This window comes from Motacilla alba, chromosome 17 (assembly GCF_015832195.1).
Source record: "Motacilla alba alba isolate MOTALB_02 chromosome 17, Motacilla_alba_V1.0_pri, whole genome shotgun sequence".
NCBI classification, from domain to species: Eukaryota; Metazoa; Chordata; class Aves; order Passeriformes; family Motacillidae; genus Motacilla; species Motacilla alba.
Window position 1 is genome coordinate 1,797,852 of NC_052032.1, and position 21,433 is coordinate 1,819,284.

Sequence of the window (21,433 nt, forward strand, 5' to 3'; positions counted from 1 at the left end):
TATCTGTCCAGCCTTGTTGCTGCTCTGGACATCTCTTTGGGCAGAAGTAGTGACACCTCTGTGTCCCCCACTGTGTTCCAAACATTGCAATGGGTTTTTCCTCTTTCTGACCATCTCTGTTGGTGCCTAAATCCCAAATGTCCTCTCCAAGTTGCAACCTTGCACTTCATGCCAGGATTTTGCTGGCCCTGCCCAGCTCCCCTGTTACTCTGACACACTGAATTTTGGTGTCACTGTTGGCACTTGGTTTGTCCAGGTGCCATCCACGTGTCACGTTGTCCAGGACCTCTCCACTGCTGCCTGGTTGATTGAATCCAGGGAGAGAGACACCATAATCAGAGCTCACCTGAGGGGAAGTTTGTTGCCCTATTTTCACAGGGCTTCTACAGAAGCAGCATGGCTTGATCCATCCTTCACCCTCCAGCAGTTCTGCTGGAGTGGGTGGACATGTTCTCTGGCCAGCAGCCCTGCTCTGTTTTTTCAGTCTTGTGCCAGTATTTGAATTGTAAACTAAGCAGAACATTTTTAAAAGTGATCAGAATTCTTTCTGCTAAGCCTTTTCATTACCAAATTCTGTTTGGTCCAAACCAGAGCTGCATGTGCTCCTGGGGAAAACTGCTGGGGCTGAGGTCTCTCAGATTAACTCTGAGGCAAAGAGAAAACCTCTACCATTGTTTTGGAGCCAGAAGAATGGAAATCACACTTCCCAGCCTCTTATTTCTTCAAGCATCAGATATTGCCCCAATTATTGGCTTTGTTTCTTCCCCATTGAATTCCTTTAGGAATGCTAGGAGATGCCATCCACTCCTCCTGATTGTTCCTGGACCTCTTCTGAGGATGCTTTGATTCAGGATAGCCCCTCTGTTGTAGACAGAGCTCTGTGTGTGATACACTCTGTGTCTTGTGGAGTTTCTTGGTGTGGCTCTGGGCATCTGGAGTGGGATTCCAGCAAACCCTCAGGTCCCACTCCGGGGTAATGATCTGCAAAGGAACCAGTTAAAACAAATGCCTGTTTCAGTTGGGATCTAGAGGGGCTTGCAAACATGCCAGACCTCTGTAATGGATCTCTGGAGGGAGAACAGGGCCTGGAGGAGCTCCAAGTCCCACCTTCCTCATGCACATCACTGAAGAACAGCTCCCTCCTGTGCTCGCTGAGCCTTTGCTGTGCCCTGGGTCACAGCCAGCTGCTCCTCTGTGGAGGCACGAACTGGCTTTTCAGGCATGGTATCTGCTGGGTTTATTGGGGAAAAGTGCCCTCTTTTGCATTTCTTGGTGAGTTTTTCAACAAGCAGATTTTTTTTTTCCACTCTCCCAGTGATTGTAACAGGATTTTATTCTCCTGCAGCCAGCTGCTAGCAATTAGCAACTTGATCCAGTCAGGCCTGGGAACAGAGTTTAACACTTTCTTGCCTCTCAGAGGATGTTGCTAATCCTGTTTTTACTGGTTTCAGGCTTGTGCTGTAGTTTTGGCACTTGGTGTGTATGTGTGGGCGGGGTGGGAAGATAGACATGGGTACAGCAAAGGACTAATGCAGCTGAAAGAAAAGTATTGAGCCATTTACACAGAAAAAGTCCTTAGTAAGATGATTCCCAAGCAGTCTGTACAGACTTGGTTGTGTTTAGTAGTAATTCCAGTGTGTCCTAGCTCTGGGAAGTGTGCAACTTGGGAATCCAGTCTACTCCTGGATGAGATTGAGACTCAGCACCAACCAACATCAGTAGTTCTTCAAACAGTGATTTCTGCAGCTGGAGCTCCTGAGTGGGGCTGAGCCTCCTCCAAAATGTTTCACCCTCTGGAGGGTGAAAACCACTCTTGCTGACCCTGCTTAGCACTGCAGGTGCTGTGGAGAGAGCTGAGGAATGGCATTGTTTGCTCCCTCTGTGCATCGCCTCTCCCAGGGCTCACTGACAGGCACTTTGGTGATCCAGCACTGGGAACCAAATGTGGTGGGAAAAACAAACCCAGCAGAGCTTGAACCAGCTGCTGAGGTGCCTGTGCAGGGCTGCACTGCTGGAAATAGTTCACCACTGCCACATACAAAGGTGAGAATTCATGGTACCAAACTGGGGGAGACCGGACTAGTCCAGACCAGCCTTTTCTTCTGCCAACAATGGAGACACATCCGGAGAGGATTCATCCTGCTTGTCTTGGATACCCTTTAGGCAAGGGCCCAATTCAAAGCCAGCTTTTGTAGGCACAGATCTGCTGACAGGTGAGCTCTAGATCAGCTCTGGAGCTTTCCTTTCCTCTCCTGGAGTCCAGACTGGCCTCTGTGGCTGCATCTCCCAATTCTGGCTTGCAGTTCCCCCAAGCCACGCTGTTTTTGTGGCCCTGCAGAGGTCCATCTGCCCATCAAGTCCTGAGAAGCACCTGGTTCTCAGGGTGGCACCTACACCTGTCTGTGCCCCCCAGTTTGTACCTTTTCTCCAGTGCTGGTTGCTGGCTGGGTGGCAGGAGCTGAAATGGTGCTTGGGAAGTCACCATTTCTGTGTGACTTCCCTTGTCCCCACACCTCATTCCTTCCTCCTGATATTTTACATCCTTATTTAAGCACCTGAATGTGGTGATGATGTGGCTGGCTCTGTGGCAGTACAAAAGGTGTCATAAAACAAATGGGCACTTATGGCTTGTTCAGATGAGATAATGGAGCTGAGCTGTTTGTGGTGCATTTGTTCAGTTGCTGTGACATTGGTGGCTGTTGTCATTTTGAAAGGACAGGGGGCCCAGTACAACTACTCTGTTGTCAGAGGAAAGTGCTCGTGTTAAGTCTCAAGGTGAGCCCCTCACAGTGCCTGCAGCCCATCCCAGCTGGGCTGGGAGTGCTGTGCTGATGCAGAGGATGGATGATGCCCTGCTCTTGAGTCTTCTTTGCTGGCCTTTTGGACTAGATGGGAAATTGAGGCATTTACTGCTGTCTGGGGCTGCTCTCATTTCTGTCTTGTTCCAGTAGTGGGGATTGGGCTCTCAACCTAACCACAGTCCCTGTTTCATTGCTTTCCAGCCATCCTTCCCCTTATTCCTGGACAAGTTAGAGAGAAATCCCTGTGTGCTTTGGTAGAGCCAGCCTGAGTCTTGAAGCTCACAGAGTTTGCCAGGCTCTGGAGGGAGGATGGGAGTGTGCAGTCTGTGTGTGGTGTCATCGGCCATTTGAGGGCTCCTTGTTGGGAACTTTTAAACCTGCAGCTCAGAAGTGACCTGGGACACGTCTCCAAGCTGCTGTTCTCCTTCCAGGGCCTCTTCAACAAGCTCTGCTCAGTGGCTGTGGGAAATTAATTTGTAGAAAATTCTTAAAACGTGATAGAAAGTTTACATAGTATGTATTTGTATGTAGACTTTGAGATAAGAAATATTAACTTAGAAATACTATAGAATAAGACAAATACTGTTGAGAGAGAAATGGAACTAGAAACAAGTTTCAAAGGGTGGTTTTGTAAATAAGACTAGATACTTTAGAGAAATAGAATTATGAAAGATGTAGTAGAACTCACTAGTAGAGGTAATTTTAGATGATTGGTTTGAAGGGATTTATAGCATAGTGTGGTTAAAACCGATAAGCAATGTTTATAATATATTACAAAATAATTAACTTCTAATTGTTATAGCGTGACTTATAACATCTGTATTGTATCACCCTTCACATGAGACTAAAAATAGAATAAAAGTTTTTAAAACACCTCTCAGTTGCCCCATCTCTAGGTCAAAAAAAAACCTTAATCCAACAAGTGGCTGGTCCAGCTTGGGCACCCACAGGAAGGATCTATCCCAGACTTCACCCCTGTGGTGCAGCTGATCTGGGTCATGGCCAGGGCACCACCAGACAGGTCTCTGCTGAGTTCCTATCACCTCCTGCAGAAAGGTGGCTCAAGTTAAAGCCTTGGTGTTGGTGACATGTCCCTTTCTCAGGTCCTGCCACAGTACTGTCTCCCCTAGTGCTGAATTCCCTGCAGTTCCCTTTGCAGGTTCTGCTTTGGGAGCTCCCAGGACACCTTAGCAAATCGCCTCCATAAATTAACACCCACCAAGCCTGTCTTCAGACTCTGCCCCAAAACTTCTCTGCAGTCTCCCTCCAGTTGAGTACACAAAGTCTCTTCTCTGTGGGAGTTGCAGTCTGCCCTGGGATGGTGGGAATCACCTCCTTCCATTCCAGGAGGAAAGGATGGCCTGGGATGCACAAACAGCTGCAGAGTGCTTGGTCAAAACCTCTTCTGTGGTCGCCAGACCCTCCTGCTGAGATCTGGGCTTGTGCTTTGCTTTTGCAGGCTCACCACAGGGGATGCCATGGGATCACAGCCCCTTCCCAGCCCTGGCCAGGGTGCTCGTGTAGGGAGCCAGGAGGAGGCTGAAGCAGGTGCCACCTGGTGATTTTTAAGGTGTTTTTGGTTGCCTGGCTGGGCACAGCAAGGCACAGCCACCCAGCATTAGCTCCCCCTCCTGCCTGCGTGTTTGGCTCCCTTCCCAAGAAGGCCCTCGGTTGTTTTTCAGGCTCAGAGCCATGTTTTCTGATGGACTCCAGCAGGGACAATGGCCAGTAGCATATCCTTAGGAAAGAGAATAAAAACAGGGCAAGCTCCAGTGATTCTAACCCTGATTTAGCTTCTGGGCATCCAGCAATCTGCAGCTGGGGGATTTCCCAAGCCAAAGGTTTTACCTTTGGATTTAAGGAGCAGCGTTCCTTGGTATCCACGGCAGCTCAGGGCTGTGACTTGTACAGTTTAATTATGTTGGGTGGAAAAAGAGAGCCTTTTGTTACCAATCTCTGAGCTACTGGCATCTGATGCTCCTGCATGCATGCATGCATTGGCACAATGGTGGGGCCTTTTGTAGCCTCTCCTCCTTCACTAACAAATCCCAACATTCAGTGTTGCCTTTTTACTAAAACTCCAAGGATTCTTGAGCAAACAGCTTTGGGTCCTGGCAACTTTACATTTATTGATTTGTTCTGTTTTCTTTTCTCCTGGCATTCCATTATGAGACAGAGCCTCTTACCTGCCTTCTATAAAGTTATCCTCCAGGATGGAGCCTCCCAAGTCTCTTTGTAGTGAATGTGGGCACAAAGAATTCACATAACTGCTGATCTGACCTCCTGTTCCTTTAGGTGTTATCATGGCTTTCCAATGTAATTGCCAGTGTTTAAGCCTTTGCTATTTTCCTTGTTTCCAAACAGGAAATGAAGTGTGCTCACCTGTGTGAGTGCACATGCACTTTTGGCAGCAGTGTGGACGTGCAGGGAGAGATTATTTTCACCCTGCTCTGGACCTTTAGCTCAAAGCTGTGTGGCAAGTTCCAAGGTGCCCACTTGGCTACTTGGTGCCAAGGTTTAGGTGGATAAAGCCTGCTTGGGGAGCCTGGTTGGACTGCCCAGGTTCATTTTGTAGCTGCAGTTTCACTATTTGTTAATTTAGTAAGGAAAGTGAAGTATTGATGATGGAGAGACTGCTTTGCACTGGACTTGTTTAATTACAGTCAAAAGGGTACATCCATCCACCCAGGAGCCATGGCAGCTGAGGGCCTGGAAGGTGGATTGCACTGGGAGCTTTAGGGGTGGTGTAGACAGTCAAGTGATCATTGGTTCCTCTCTAAGCCTCTGATCTGGTGATGAGCAGAGCAGGGCTGAGGTCAAAGGCACTCTTGAAGGCAGGGAAGATTGCCCAGCCTGTCACGAGGCAGTGACACAGAGCAACCCTGCAGCACAGAGCAGTCCTGTCTCTGGAGGACTCATCCCCTCTCTTTGCTTTGTCTTTCAGAGATGTAGATGGCAGCTGCTGCCTTTGAAGGACTCGTCTGACCCTGTGCAGCACCTCCAGTTGCTACCATGATCTTCTGCATGCTGCTGCTGGCCTCCCTGCCTGAGCCCTCTGGCACCGAAGTCAACCCTGGTAGGGAGCTGCCAGGCTGGGAGAGCCTCATCTCCCACCTTCTGCGTGCTCCTTCTCTCCTTTCTTTGTCTCTCGTGGGGATCGAGTGTGAGGGCTGCATGTAGAAATAATCACTGATGTGGTTCCCGAATGTTCTCTGGACTGAGATATTCCTGGGCAGCTGTGCTAGAGTGGGACACTCCTGCCAGTCCCAGGAAGGCCCAGGCACATGGACATCCTCCTTTCTGTGCCCCCCCAGGCCTGTCTTGGGCTCTGAATATCCCTCCAGCACTTTGGCTGTGTGTCCTGCAGAGCAAACCTTGCAGACTGGCTCAGAGGTTCTGTGCTCTGTGTAACAAATCTCCAGTTAGCAAAGCATCAGCCACAGCTGTCCAGCCAGCAAGGGGCATTCTGGAGAGACAAGTGTGGAAGGACAGATGTAAACCTTACCTGGCACAAAGATAGGGTAGAGATAGGGATATGAGCCCGACTCCCTGTGGAGGCCAGGACCTCTTATCCTACAGCATTTGGCAGGATACAGTCATGATGGAGATGAGTAAAATAATGGTTGCAATGTGTTGCAAAAATCCCTGTAATGAGGTGTTTTGAGCTGGAGACAGTCTGTGAAACAAATGAGTTTAATCCTTTTCCAGCTTGGCTGAAGGTGTGGTGAGGCAGCAGTGCTACCCTGAGGGCCTGTGCTGGCTCTGCTGGGGCTGGCTCTGTTTGTCTGGAGCCCTTTGTGGCTGGCTCTGACCCTGCTCTGGCCTGTGGATGTTTGCAGAGGTTTGAGGTTGTGCTGCAAGCAGCCAGAAGTGAAGTGAGGGTTGTGTGGGAGCTCGGCAGCATTCCTGTGCTCCCTGTTGCACAGCATTCCCTGCACCACACACCCAGCGTGGGACTGGGGCTGCCATCTGCTTCTGCTGTCAAAGCTCACGGAAGGGGAGGGAAGGCAGCAGGGCCAGCCCCATGCAGGTTCCATTTGATGGTGCTTGGTGCAGGAACAGCTCTTCCACACCAGCTCCAGGGAGGTGGCTGGGCTCTGAGCACAGGTCTATGATTCCTGCAGGAATCTTCCATCAAGAAATAACCCCTCACACCTCTCAGCTCTGTCTGTGACATACTCAGGCAGCTTCGCTTCCTCAGCTGCTCCGGTGCCTCTGCCCGGGGCTGGTCCTGCTCTTCCCAGACAGATTCCAGCACCTTGGCCCAGCTGGTGCTCCTGGCTCTGATGCCACAGGCTCCATGGGTTATCCTGACCTGGTCTGCCCCAGGAGCAGCCTGAAGTATGTCCTCACTGCCTCGTAACACACAGGGGCTGCTTTGGGGCTGATTTCAGACCTGTGCAGCAGGGTCCTGGTGAGTCTCTTGTCTTGCAGCAGATGTTTGACAGACAGGCTGGGCCACCTCTCTGAGCCCCAAGGTCTCCCGAGTGCCCAGTAAAGGGTCAGGAGTCCTGGTAGCACCTAAACAGAACCCATGATGGTTTTGCTTGAAATAGGTGCATTTGGTGAGAGCCTCATGCTGCTGGTTTTGGGGAGAGCTGTGGTCACCCTTGGAGTGCATCCCTCAATGCCAAGGACACTCTGGGTTCCGCTGCCAGCCCTGGGGTTGTGAACAAATGGGTTTTGTGCAGGGTTGCAAGAAGACTCAGTCCCCCAGAGTCCTTCCCAAGTAGCTCTCCATCTGGCCTTGCTGGTCAGTGTGTCTGACCTTTAAATGGGGTGTGACCATACAGGACTCCCACTGCAGCAGCACAAAAAGCACTTTCTGCTCTCAGATGCTGACCCCACCCTTTTGGAACATCTCTGTGCATTTACCCCTAGCTCAGCCACACATCAGGGTGTACTGGTCTGTGGTGGGACAGGAGAGTGAAGACAGCCAAGGCTGGTTTGGCTCCCCAGATAACCTGGTTGTGCAGTGTGAGGGCAGTGGCTGGGACTGCTGGCAGGCTTTCAGCAGGCACCAGTTTCCTCCAGGGAATTCAGGCCCCTTGAGCAGCCCCAGGCTGAATGTTGTGGGTGATACCAGGGCCCCCCCAGCTCAGTGAACTGGCCCCATCCCTCTGGCCCTGGATGGGCTGGCACACAGCAGAGCTTTACCCCAGGGGTACCCTCAGCTCACTGCAGCTTCCAGAGCCACTGCTTGGGTATTTATTTGCTTGTGGTGGCTGTGAGTTTCTTCAGCTGGTTTTTTGAACTCATGGGAAACTGTGGCATTGGAGTGTTTATTAGGTTAAGGATTTGTACTCTATTTCTGAATTCTCCTACCTGACTTTTTGATTCATCCTGGTTCTGGTGTTCTGAGAAACAGCAAGGATATCTATTGTTCAAGATAAATTATCTTTGTCATACTTCAGCAATCCCTTTTGTGAAGATGAGGCTGCAGATCCTTCCTTCATCATCTGTGTTGCCTCCTCTGCCTTTTGATGATGGAAGGAAGGAGCAAGAGCTCTATTTCTTATCTGCCTGGCATCTGACCATTAATACAGGCAGTGCTGTAATGCTAATTCCAGTTTGTTTTATAGATATTCCCACTATTTAAAAATATTAAATTAATATAAAAGCATTTAAATAGAGCCATTTTAATATTTAATATTTATTAATATTAAATTTAAATATTTATTACTAGTTAAATATTTAATTTTTTAATATTAAATAACCCGGTATCATTAGCAAATGTTGTCACCTCACAGCCATCTACTTTACCCAATGATTTAGGAATACTTAGCACATCACACATTCACTGAGACAGTGCCTAACAGCTGCAGGCAAACCCTGTTGAAGCCCCACCCTCTGTTTGCAAACATTTCTCCATCAGATCTGTCAGGCACTGATTCGGCCTGAGGTGCTTTATTCTGTGTAGTGATAAGAGCAAGGTGGTTTTCATGCCTTTGTCTTGACTTGTAGCTTCTGAACTGTTGAATGGATTTCATGGAATCCCAGAATCTCCTGAGTTGGAAGGGACCCGTGGAGACCCTTGAAGTGCAGCTCCTGTTGAGCTGTATCCAGGTTTGCTATGAGGGTGGCAGGAGATCATCTCCAAGGTCTCTTCCAACCCAGCCCATCCTGGGATTTTGGGAACCCAGGAGGACCCCTAGGGCAGCCCTGCCCGAGGGACAGGCAGCCAGAACCCCTCCTGTGGCTGCAGCAGTGTGGCTGGCAATGAATACATTCAGAGTTAGAGTTTTCCCAAACATCTCTAATATTCCAGGACATGTTTTAAAGACTTCTGTCAGGAGAGAGAACCTTGAAGCCAGCTAGGATTTGTCAGCTGCATCTGCAGGGTCCTGGCGTGGGGAGCTTTTGGAGATGCATGGTTGAGCCAGGTGTGTCTGTGCTCCCTAGAGACACCAAGTTTGAGAGCATTCCCACGCTGGGTGCAATGCTGGCTCCTGTTCAGGCTGGAGGCAGGAACGGGCTGGGATGAGGCAGGATGGATGGGCAGGGGCTCAGGGTCACATGGGAACTCCAGCCTGCAGTGACAGGACAGAGCAGATGGTCCCATGACTGTCATCTGTCATAGAGGTTTAACTTCTCCCCTGTGTCTGAACGGGTGAAGGTAATAACTGTTCCCATTTGAGCACAAGTCAAGCATCCGGTTTGTTCCAGGGGAAGAAAAGTCTTGAATAAAAGCTTCTTTTTTATGTCACATCATTATTGATGAATAATTTGCCATTGTAAAATGGGCCCATTCAACAGTAACAATAATATAGTTTGGGATTTCATGCTCTTAAAATTCTCCTTTTTAAAGTTTTTGCCTTGCTGGGCTCTGCTGAATGATACCGTTAGTCTAATGCATTACTTATAATTTCAATTTGTGATAATTATGACACATTTAATCCCTTTTTTTTGCATTCTTCTTGCATTTTAGCATTACCATGTTTATTCTCTGGGCGTGATAGCCTTTTAATTAAACTTGCCTGGTGATTTTAAAAGGACTGAGTGCTGACCTTTGTTGTTTGCTTGCCTGTGTTGCCCTTTGCAGCCATCTGTCGTTACCCCCTGGGGATGCACGAGGGCACCATCCGGGATGAGGACATCACTGCTTCCAGCCAGTGGTACGACTCCACAGGGCCCCAGTATGCACGGTGGGTTCACCTCTGACTGCAAATTTCATCCTTTTTTGATATAAGGGTCTCCTCGAGCCAGGTCTTACAAGCTTTTGGAGATCTATATCACACTTAAGATAGCTCAGCTACTTTAGAAGGCATAAAATTAGCAGGATGGCTTTTGTGGTAGTGTTTGAAAAGTTTTAATAAAAGGCAAACTAACAAAACTCTTTGCAGAGAAAAACTGAGCTAGGTGCAAGAGGTTTTTGCTCCTAGTAAAACACCTCACAAAAGTGATTAGTTTTTTTTGTTCTTTTTTTTTCTAGTAAATTGCTCAGGCGAAACTTTCTAGCTCCTGTCTAATTAGCTATCCTTAAGTTTAAAGTGAAGTCCCTTAAGTCTTTTTCGCTAATTAAAGAGAAAAACCTTTGAGCTTTTTTCCTTTTTAAGAAGACATAAGATAGTTTTGATAGTTTTGTCACTCTGTCAACAAAGAGCACCTTCTTACACTTTTCCCCAAGATGCCCACTATGTGATGGAGGAAGAAGATTCCCCACCCTTAAAGCCTTGTTTGCTGCTTTGTATTCAGTTTGAGTAGTGCACAGTGAAAGGCCCGGAGCCATGGCAATGGTCACAGCTGTGATGCAGCAAATTCTGGTTAAATATTAAGGAGAAAAAATCCTTCTCCATGAGAATGAAGTGGTGGGAGGGGGACCCAGAGAGGTGGTGATGTTTCAGTGTTTGGGGATTTGGCTGTAGCAGGCCTTGAGGAACACAGGGCAGCCTTGGAGCTGGCCCTGCTGTGAGCAGGGGATGGGACTGCAGACTCAGGGCTTGCCTCTGAGCCCCATCTTTCAGTCACTCTGAATAAATCTCCAAAGGATTTGTGACTTACAGGTCAGCCAGGGACAGGGCCCCTGGGATTCTTGTGGAGTGCTTTAAACTAAATCATAGGAAATCCTTTACAAGGATGAACTTTTCAACAGCATCCTATTGAGGAAATGGGCTGTGCTCACTCTGCCTCAAAGACCTTGGAAATGCAGAGTTAAGGAATTGTTAAGCAAGCAGCTAAATTATTTTCTTCACTGTCAAGGAGGCCTACAGTTTTTATCATAAGCTTTGCTTTTAATTTTTTTTTGTAATTTTATTTCTCTCAAAGCTATTAACTGATGTTTCACATGTTTCATAAAAGAGTTGTAAATGTGAGTTTCCTTGGAATGGTTTGTAGTGGTGATATCAAACATTCCTACAGCTTTGGTGCAAGTAAGACAGAAGTTTCAGGCTGATGATGATACTTATATTTTTATGATGAATTCAGGCACTCCAACATCATAAAATTCTCCTAGTGCTCAAGTAGTATTTTTTCTTAGTCTGTGGTAGAGCAGTGATGCTGTGTGCTGTGTTTTTAGCAGTGTTTGAGCAGACCTGTGGGTCTGAAAGCTGGGAGATTTTTCCTCTGAGTGTGGCTTATTTCCAGTGCTGCAAACACTTTGAGCATCACTTGCCATCTGTTACCATCCTCTCCTGGCTGGATGTCCACAGGGTGAAGGCATGAAGCTGACCTCATGTGGTTAGAGGTCAGAGCTGTCCCATGCAGATGTCTGTCCCTGTCACTTCAGTCACCCTTCCTGCCTTTTTTAGAGCTTTACTTGTTATTCCAATGTACGAAAGCCTTGCACAAACAGCTGACCAGCCAGAGATTCAAATCTTCTCTGGCCTGAGCCTTGACCTTCAGTGTCCCCTCCTGGGGACCACCTTCCCTGATGCCCTCATTGATCCCATCAGTTGGAGATGGGGTCGCTGCCTGAAAGCCAAGGGCACTTCAAGGGCTTGCTGTTGGCTAAGAAATCCCTGTTGCTAAAAACCCACACATTTTTGGTGTGCAGATAAATTTGTCACAACTACAGCTCCCACAATGTTCAGTTTAGGAGCAGAGACCTTCCCCCCGCTCTCCTAGCAGCATCCTACACCAGCAGCTCTGATGACTGCAGGAAATCTGAAATATGCATTGAAATGACCCAGAATAATTTCAAACAGATCTTTTCTTGCTAAAATGTGTTTTTAAGATGGCTCATCTTTGAGCTTTGTAGAGCTGCAGGAGGTGGTCAAGCCGAAGTTCAGGCCTTACCATGTGGGGTTTAGGAGCAGTGAGGATGCACTTGAGCAGCAAGGTGTTACAGAGCAGCCAGCAGTTCGCTACTGAGCAGCAGGGTTGTTTCTGATCAATGTGGAAATTCATGTCTGGGGGAAAAATTACTCCAAGTAGTTAATGAGAGGTGTCTGGGACTGAAGAGCTGTTCTGTATAGGGCAAACCTGTAGGATTTGAGTCTCAGCTGACCATCATCCCAAAGGGCAGAGGCATTTGGTAGCCATTGCTGGTTTGGTTGCTTCCTCCCAATGCTCAGAGTTCCGGGTGTTCCCTCAATTATTCATGGGAAACCTGACTCTTTTTAATGTGTGCGATTTTCCCCTCAGGTTACAGAGGGAAGAGGGGGATGGAGCCTGGTGCCCAGCTGGTTTGCTGGAGCCTGAAGATGTGCAGTTCCTGCAGATTGACCTGCACAAGCTGTTCTTCATCACCCTGGTGGGCACCCAGGGCCGGCACGCCCGCGCCACGGGCAAGGAGTTTGCCCGCGCGTACCGCATCGACTACAGCCGGAACGGGGAGCGCTGGATCTCCTGGAGGAACCGCCAGGGAGGGAGGGTGAGCCCGGGGCAGCTGGGGCTGCAGGGCACATCCTCCTCATCCTGCTTAATTGTCTGGTTTGAAAAGACAGGTGTCTGCTAAGGAAGGCAGGAGCCTCCCTTGAAATGGAAAATGTAAACCCCCTACCTTCAAATGGTTATAATTTTGAAATTAAGGGGCTCTCAGGCAAAAATGTGGGAATAGGAATAACAGTTCTTTACTAGGAAAATTAAAATACAAATGCAGTAATACAAAACAACAAAAAAATCCCCCACTGACAAAGTCAGAAACCTGACCCGCTGTGGGTCAGGGTGGTGGCAGCAGTGCCATTCCATGGTGGCTGCAGCCCTCCTGCAGTGCCAGCTGTGGTTCTGCTGGAGCAGGGATCCTGCACAAGGCTGGAGTTTTCCTCTGAAGCTCCAGGGCTGCTGGAGATGGGCCTGCTCTCCCTCTGGGAATGCAGGGAGAAGAAAGCTGCTCCTCTGGGAATGCAGGGGGCAGAGGCTGCTGTGCTGTTCCAGGCTCAGATTGTATCCAGGTAGGAATGCTTGGCTCCTGCCCTGGGCGCAGCATCTCCCCATGGGATGATGGAATTTGATCAGCCATGCAGGGACACTCAGTGGCCATGAACAGCAGAGATCTCCTGGAGGGAGGATTGGCTGTGGGAGAGATAAAGAAACCTGCCCCATGGACAGCAGAGAACTGCCCCAGCTCTGACAGAACACACACCTGAGACCTGGAACCTGAGACATCAATGCATCCTACTCCATCCTGGCTCTGCTGGAGCAGGGGGTTCTGCCTCAGTTCTGTGCTTGCTGTGCGTCATCTGGTTTTGTCCAGCAGCACTGCCTTGTTCCTGACGTGGGGAGCACTGGGGTCAGCAATGGCCAGGATGGAAACTGCTGCTGGGTTTGTCTCTCACACAGTTTGGGTTTTCTGGCCCTGAGTTAAGGGCATGCTCAGGAACAGCAGCTGCACGATATGGAGATGCTAGACAAGGTGCATCACCTCCTTTGCTCCTCTCAGAACATGGACAGGATTCTTTGCTTTTCTACTATGGAGCTGGTGCAAGGGTGCTTTTTTACTGAGGGAATGTTTGAAGTTTTCTTTTGTTCACATCCCCTGACCTGATCCCTCAAATCAGGGGAACTGTGGCTCTTCACTACCTGTCTGTGCATGTTCCAAACATCACATGGGTGTCCTTAGACATTTGTTTCTAAATTGGAAGGTGCACAGCAGATGCCTGCTTTGGGATTTAAAATTGGAGAGGGTGGCAGGGAATTAAGGAGTTTCTGGGTGTCTGTCAGCAGTGTTTGGTGTATGGATGTTGAGGAGGAAGGAGTTTAGAGAGTAGGAAATGTTCTGAGCTCACACTCAGAGGCTTCCCTGCTCACACAGTTGTCTCATGCTGTCTCCAGACCTGAGCAGGGAGCTGGGCTGTGTTCATAACCTTTGTTAAACTTCCCTGGGACTCTCATCTGCAGCTCTCTGCCTCAGGCTGCCTTGTGGAGCCTGGAGACCTAAGCCAGACTAGAGAGTTACTGGGTGTGGTGATGCTTTCTTGCACTGAGGGTGCTTTGGAAGCCCCAGCAGGGTCTGCAGTGCAGTATTTGGTAACAGCTTTTATCTTGTTAATCAATTATTTGCTCACCCAGACCTTTGATCAGCTGTTTGTCATTACCATTGTAGTGCCCATCCCTCACATTTTGGTGTGTGTTACAAAAGCTGCTTGTGGGATGGGAGGGGAAGCCAAAATAAACAGTGGAGAGTTCCCAGGAGAATGGTGGTACTGAGGGGAAGGGTGAGGGTCCCTGCCTGTCACTGCACTGCAGCAGCATGGGATGGCTGGGGTGATGCTGATCACCGAGATGCCTCCTGTGCAGCACCAAACACTGCAGCACCTCTGGAATAGTGTTGGTTTGTGGAGAAAGTACAACAGGACCTTCCAGCAGGTGATGAGGGCAAGCTCTGCTCCTGTTGCTGGAACCCATGAAGGAAGGGGTTTCATCCAGTAACTGGAACTCTCTGCAACATCCACTCACACCTTCACCCCCACCTGCCCCTCTCTTGTTCCTCAGTGCTGCCTGGGGGGGTCTGCAGCGGGCAGGAGGTGAAATGGCAGCACCCCTCACACCCCAGCAGCCAGGGAGCAGCAGCAGCTCCCTCCTGCAGATTCTGCCTGGGGAACTGCCCAGTCCCAAACAAGGGGGTACAGGAGCACCACTCTGCAGCCCAACACCACAACAGGGAGTGTGGGAAATGCAAAGATAGAAACTTCCACAGACACTGAAGGGTTTGATCTGCAGCCTTGGAAGAAGCTTGGATTGATGTAAAAAATAAAGTACACAGACATTAAGTAGGAAAATCATTAACTTATGTTGTTATAGTTATGACTACATAGTTATAGTAAGTGAGAATATGCCTTAAGTAAATGAGAAACTGTTGATAAGATGGTGAAGGGTTTATAAAGTGAGAAACTGTGTTGATAAGATGGTGAAGGGTTTATAATGTGGGGGTGTAATTGTATAGAGTAAGCTCAGAGTTTAGATGTTATAATAGAAGCATATCTGTGTACATGTGATAATAGCCCGCTGGATAAAAGTATCCACAGTGCAGTCGAAGTAAAGGTGATAGTTTAGAAAAGCAAAACAAACTTTGTGGCAACTGTCCATTGGATTAGAAATTTACATATTGTCTTGTAACAAAGGACTTGTGACTACTCTTGAGCTATGGCCAACTGCTTGCTCCTTTGAAATCTCACAGCCTCTGAGGCTGAGGTTTATCTGAGCAATAAATCCTTCTTAGCCTGCCTGTGTTGCCATCCCTTCAGTAATAAAAAGGGAGAGGCTGCAGCTCAGGCTCTTTCTCCTGCAGGTGATCGAAGGTAACACCGACACCTACGACGTGGTGCTGAAGGACCTGCGGCCGCCCATCATCGCGCGCTTCGTGCGCCTCATCCCCGTCACCAAGGCGCCCATGACTGTGTGCATGAGGGTGGAGCTCTATGGCTGTGTCTGGCACGGTGAGTGCCCCTCCCCAGCCTGGCGCCGCACAGCAGCCCTGCCTGGGGCTCCCCTGCCCCCCAGGTGTGCAGAGGGGATGCCTGGAACGGCTGCTGTAGGTCTGTGTCACGTATAGAAATGTCACATGGACACAGGAGGCTGCTGCTGCTGTATTTCTGAGGTGCATGGCCTTCTCTTTCAGATGGTTTGGCATCCTACAGCATCCCTGAAGGAGGGACAATAGCAGCTCCTGGCTTCCCCATCGTTTATCTGAATGACTCGACCTACGATGGCTACCAGGAACGCAGGTGGGTGAAGTTGTCCTGTTCTCTCTCTGTCACTGTGCAAATGCTTTCCTACTCGCCCTGTCATTGGTACCTTGTATCCCAAATATTGGAATAAATCACGTGGGAGTCCATTTTTATCATGGTGGAAAAAAACCCTTCTATATTCAATAACTTTTTTATACATTTTTACAGACCTCGTGTGTCACTCCCATTGGTCAGCAGCTTTCTTGCCAATTACTTATTGGTCAGTAACAAGGTGTTATTCTGTATGGATTGGTCACTCAAACCCCTGGTGTGTGTGTGCAGGAAAAATTGTTTGTGAGAGATAGTTTTCATTTTCTAACAGTGTGAACAGTTTCTACAGGTGTAAGTTGATTTTCACCCAGGAATAGATTGTTAGGCTAATGAACTGCTCTCACGAAGATTGCTTTCACATAGGGACTTACAAAGGGCTAGCCTGACAAGGAGAGCAGGTTTGATTTTATGAAGCCTTTATAATTTTCCTACGTTCTGGCAACACCCAAATGCTTCATGCTTGTCGGACATTAGAAAATGCTGGGTAACAATGTCTTGATATATTAATATCTGATGGTTTCAAGCTGGGCTGATACAATACAGCTTGGATACTTTAAAAAGGTTTTTATGTACAGAGTAGGTGTTGCATGTTCAGCACTAACTTAGGAAGCTGGGTCTGCTGGACAGCTGGTCCCTGGGACTGTCAGGGAGCTGCAGATGTAAGCACAAAACCCAACCTGCTAAGCCAGGACTCTTTGAAACTACTTAACCTCTAGTTCGTGTGCCTGACTGGTAGTAATCTGCCTCTTCCAGCTGATAATCCTGGCTTGCAGGCACCTGTACCTGTGCTCTAGTGACAAGAGAGCTCACCTGGGGTGGACTTGCAGAGCCAAGGACTTGCAGAGGGGGTCAGAATTGTGCCACACTGGCATCTTCTACTCTGGAACAATGCTGGGAAACTGTGTGAGGGGCTCTGCACCCTCACATGGGAGTGGGGCGAGGCAGGGTCCTGGAAAAGACTCCAGTCAGCCTTGGAAAGAGCCAATATCGCTCTTCTCAGGAGCAATGCTAGAAATGCCAGGCTGTGGCTCACGAGCTGCCCATGGTCTCACTTCCCACTTTCCTGCCTTTCTGTGCCTGCCTGCAGGATGTTTCCCACAGGTTCCCCCAGCAGAGGATGGAGCAGTGTTCCTGCCATGCATGGTGAGGTGCTGCAGCTCCAGCTCTGTTGGCAGAACGCACAGTGTCATTTCCACAGTGTCTGTTGTTGTTCTCCAGAGGCTCTGCCTGTAGCTCAGCTTTAGTGTTGGTCCTTCACAGCAGTGCAAAAATTTCTGCCTTTTCTCAAGCTGGGAATGATGCTAAAATCCCAGCCCAGGCAACATCAAGGTGGTGCTGCATAAGAACAGTGAGCGAGTTCTTGCCCAGGATGGGTCAAGAGCAGGAGAATGGAAGTTTTGCTGGTACCAGTTGAAAGATGCATGTGGTTCCCACTGGAGCTCTGGCTGACTGTTGGCTCTCCCTGGCCAGGCACCTGTATGGAGGGCTGGGCCAGCTCACAGATGGAGTGCTGGGGCTGGATGACTTCACCCAGAGCCACCAGTACCGCGTGTGGCCGGGCTATGACTACGTGGGCTGGAGGAACGAGAGCTTCAGCACGGGCGCCGTGGAAATGGAGTTCCAGTTTGACCGCCCGCGGAACTTCACCTCCATGAAGGTAACTCAGCCTGGCCCCTCTCCAGGGGACAGGCTTTGGGTTGGGGGCTCCCAGGTTGCCCCTTTGGAGCATTGAATGGGTTGGAAGGGACTTTGAAGCTCCACCCTCTTCCACAGGCAGGGACACCTTCCACTAGACCGGGTTGCTCCAAGCCCCATCCAGTGTGGCCTTGAGTAACTTCCCAAAGCAGGAGGATACAGGAAGTGCCTGTATCCTCCTGAATCCAGAATCTGAGCAGGAGATAGCCCAAGTTTTCTAGTGTAGACAGGCGAAGCAGGTGAGCACTTGCTTCTTCAGAGCTCAGACTCTCCTCCCAGTATTTGGCTTGAAGGAATAAAAAGCAGACACCTGAAGCAGTTTTTAGGCAGCTGAGGTGGATTTAGGATGTGGGATTTATTTACCCATGAGGTAAAGGAACGTGTCTGTGCTTCCATTTTGACCAAACATTTCTCTGGATGCCTCAGCCTGTGCTTGTGCTGTGGGAAATTATTTAAACACACAGGAAAAGCATGAGCTGAACTTTGAGTCTGTAGTAAACAGCAGGATCTTTTAAAAAGGATTCGTGGCTTTTCTTGTAGAGATTTCAAATGAAGGAGAACCCACCACATCCTTAAGTAAATTGTTTTGGTGGTTACTTACTCTGGTTTTATTTTGTCTATTTTTAACTTGCAGCCCTTGGCTGTTTGCCTGCTTTTGCTGGCAAAAAAAAAATAAAAAAAAAAAGAGTCCTGCCTTCTCAGGAACTCTCTGCTTCTAAACCATGATTAAACCACTCTTTCAATCTTTGCTTCAGTAAACTAAGTTGGCAAACTTCTCAAAGCCTTCCTGGTGAGACCAAGGGTCATTTTTGTAGCAGTCATCCAATCCTTTCTTTCTTTGCTGATTACTCTTTTTGGTACAGAATCTGGATCTGGATGCAGGCTTTCCTTCAAATTGCATAAAAGAATGGTACCAATTTCCTGCTTTTGGACGATTCCTCTTTGTTTGTGAATCTTGTGATGATATTAATCCTCCAAGCCAAGAGAGAGAGAGCCAGTGGTCATTAAGGCTTTGGGATCATGCTATAAAACAGTTCCAAGTTATTAGTGTCCAGGATAAAAGTCCAGTGTGGAAAGCATCACTTAGATTTTGTCCCTGAGTTCACTACCCTGATGTGAGTCAGTCCTTGAGATTATTTTAGGAAACTCCCTCCCTCCCATTTAATTTATTTTATTGCTGGTGATTCTCCCTCAGGTCATTGAAAAAAGCAGCAAATAATTTTGATTTAGGAATGCATTCCTCTTAGAAAAACAGAAGAATATGAGCCTTAAAATTTGTAAGGCTTACTAGTTGATAATGTTTAATCAAATTAATATAATACACGAGCCCACACTATGCTAACTGGGGACAGATTCCAAAAATGTGTCTTGTAAACACAACCATCCTGATAAACCAAACACATCAGATCATAAGAACAGCTACTTCATCTAGCATCTAATTAAAAAGCTGTTCTGATTAGCATAAATTAATTTTCATTATTTATTGAATCTTGCTTCCTTCAGCTTTGCATTTCTTTTGTACAGGCCAAGTGGTCTGTGGATAATTTTTGCATCTTCTTATCTGACAGCTTTATCCCAGTCCTCTGAGCTTTCCCAGTATCCAAGAAACTATTAAAAATAAATGTTAGTAACATTGCAACTGCATGGCATAGGCTTGCAGGCTGTAAAATTGGACTTTAGTAGGAGATGTTTGCAATAGAAAATGTCTCTGTATCAGTCCAGGATGGAAACATGTCCAACTCCTGTCCAAATATGGCACAAATTGTATATTCCAATCATCAGGCTTTCCTGACTGGTTATGAATGACTGTTTCTCCTTTTTGAATAATGTTGTCTAAGCTTCATCTGGTCCTAATTATATGCAAATACCCTCCTTTTGTCTTTTTGCTGCTCATCAGGCCCGTTGTCCTCATTAGTGCCTCACTGCAGGACCTCGCAGAGGCCAAGCAATTAATAGGGTTCAGGGCTCTAGGGGATTTGGAAGCTGTTGCTGTCACAGTGGCAAAACTCCACAATCACTAGGAAATCATTCCTGGGGTCTCTGGGAAGGGTTGGACCACTGTGGCTGTGGGAATGGAGCAGGCTGAGGGATACTGAAGGCTTTGAGTCACCTTATTTCTTCTGGCTCCTGGTCAGTGGCCACAGTGCTGAGATATTGTGGTCCTGAGCTTCAGGTCTGCAGGTTCTGAGCATAACAGAACTCAACCTGATGCTGAGCCAGCAGCTCAGGAGAATGGGCTGGATGCAGGCTTAGGTGATGGTTTCCCTAAAACTCAGATCCTTAGTTGTCTTCGAGGTGTGCAGCCAGAGCAGGGGTGTGTCAGGGGAATATCTGCTTGGGTTTGTCCTGGTTTGTGGCTTTTGGAAGGAATTAACTTAGGCTGCAGCTGCTAAAAGTTTCTAAATGCAAATAAGTTTGGGACACAATTCTCATCTAATGGCAGAGATCAACTGTGATATGTCATAGCTTGAGCTGGTCCCTCAAAAGAGGGACCAAGGACAAAGAAATCCCTGGGACCCCTCATGCCAGGAGGGACAGAAGAAGAATCCAAGAGCAGTTTAGGGTCTGGGTTCTCCATGCTCTTCATTCATTATCAAGTGGCTGCTGTGCCATTGTTTCCACACTGGCCTCTGAGACTGGTTTCTGTGGGGATTTGGTGGGTTCAGTAGTTCATTTTTTTAACGTGGTTGTTACAGTTCACAGACCAGGATCTATGGGCTGTCCACCCCAGCTATTGATCTTTGAGTAACATTTAAGCTGCAGCTTTGGCTATTCCAACTATTATTAATGATCAGATTGTTACATACAAGTTTCACTGCAATCCATCTTTACTATTATTAATGATCAGATTATTAATTCCCGGGCTCATTCAAATCCATCTTTGACTTGCAGAACAGAGCCATGTAGTTCAAATAAAGTTCAGCTTGTGGCCTAACAATTCCAGCTACTTATGTCAAGCAATTCAAATAATACCAACATTTTAACACTAAGAGTTTAGGTGTGTTTTTTCTTTCCCTTCTTAGGTTAAATGTTGAAAGAGAATTGGTCTACAAGGCTTTAGATTAGTACGATTAATCAACTTTGGGTAAGCCTTGATTGATTATCAAGGGTTTGCTTGATTGATTTTTATATGGGCCTTTTGAAGAACCTGCCAAAATCTGACCATTAATGTAGCTCTGCAGGTGAAATTCAGAGCTGTTTCAGAACAGCTTTTTGCCCAGAGTTCTCACTGCGCACTGGAAGAAGTCACTCATTCTGCATTCATACAGGGAGATACTGGGAATGGAAAATTTTTCTGACTGGAACACCCTTGAGGCTTGATTTAGGTGCCAGTAAATCTCTCTGATGGATCCCTTCTCCTCTTCCCAGGTGCACTGCAACAACATGTTCTCCAAGGGTGTGAAGATCTTCCAGAGGGTGGAGTGTCTGTTCAAGCCCCGGCTGATCGCAGACTGGGAGCCCGAGCCCGTGGGGGTGGCCACGGTGCTGGATGACAAAAACCCCAGTGCCAGGTTTGTGACCGTGCCCCTGCAGCAGCGCGTGGGCAAGGCCATCCTGTGCCGCTTCTACTTCGCTGACACCTGGATGATGATGAGCGAGATTTCCTTCCAGTCAGGTGAGTGCTCCTGCTGCCAGGCACTCCTGGAGGAGCACAGGGAGCAGAAGAGCTGGTGTGGCAGTGCAGGACGTGTGGGGTCGATGGGAGAGTGGCACTGTGGGCTGCACAGGAGGTTGTACAGGCACTGAAGGGCAGCGGAGGGGCTGAAAGGTGCAGTGGGT

General features: G+C 48.1%; 1 protein-coding gene across 5 annotated transcripts in view; it reads left to right on the plus strand.

Moving 5' to 3' along the window:
- The window catches only part of LOC119709049 (discoidin domain-containing receptor 2-like), a 59,387-nt gene that overhangs the window by 21,625 nt on the left and 16,329 nt on the right, over positions 1-21,433 (plus strand). For all 5 annotated transcript variants that reach the window (XM_038156324.1, XM_038156325.1, XM_038156323.1 and 2 more), the window contains 7 exons: positions 5,746-5,877; positions 9,844-9,946; positions 12,384-12,612; positions 15,469-15,616; positions 15,799-15,904; positions 17,429-17,615; positions 21,023-21,269. In XM_038156324.1, the coding sequence (XP_038012252.1) occupies positions 5,814-5,877; positions 9,844-9,946; positions 12,384-12,612; positions 15,469-15,616; positions 15,799-15,904; positions 17,429-17,615; positions 21,023-21,269 (1,084 nt within the window). In that variant the 5' untranslated portion in view covers positions 5,746-5,813. Of the gene's footprint in view, positions 1-5,745; positions 5,878-9,843; positions 9,947-12,383; positions 12,613-15,468; positions 15,617-15,798; positions 15,905-17,428; positions 17,616-21,022; positions 21,270-21,433 lie in introns of those variants that run through there.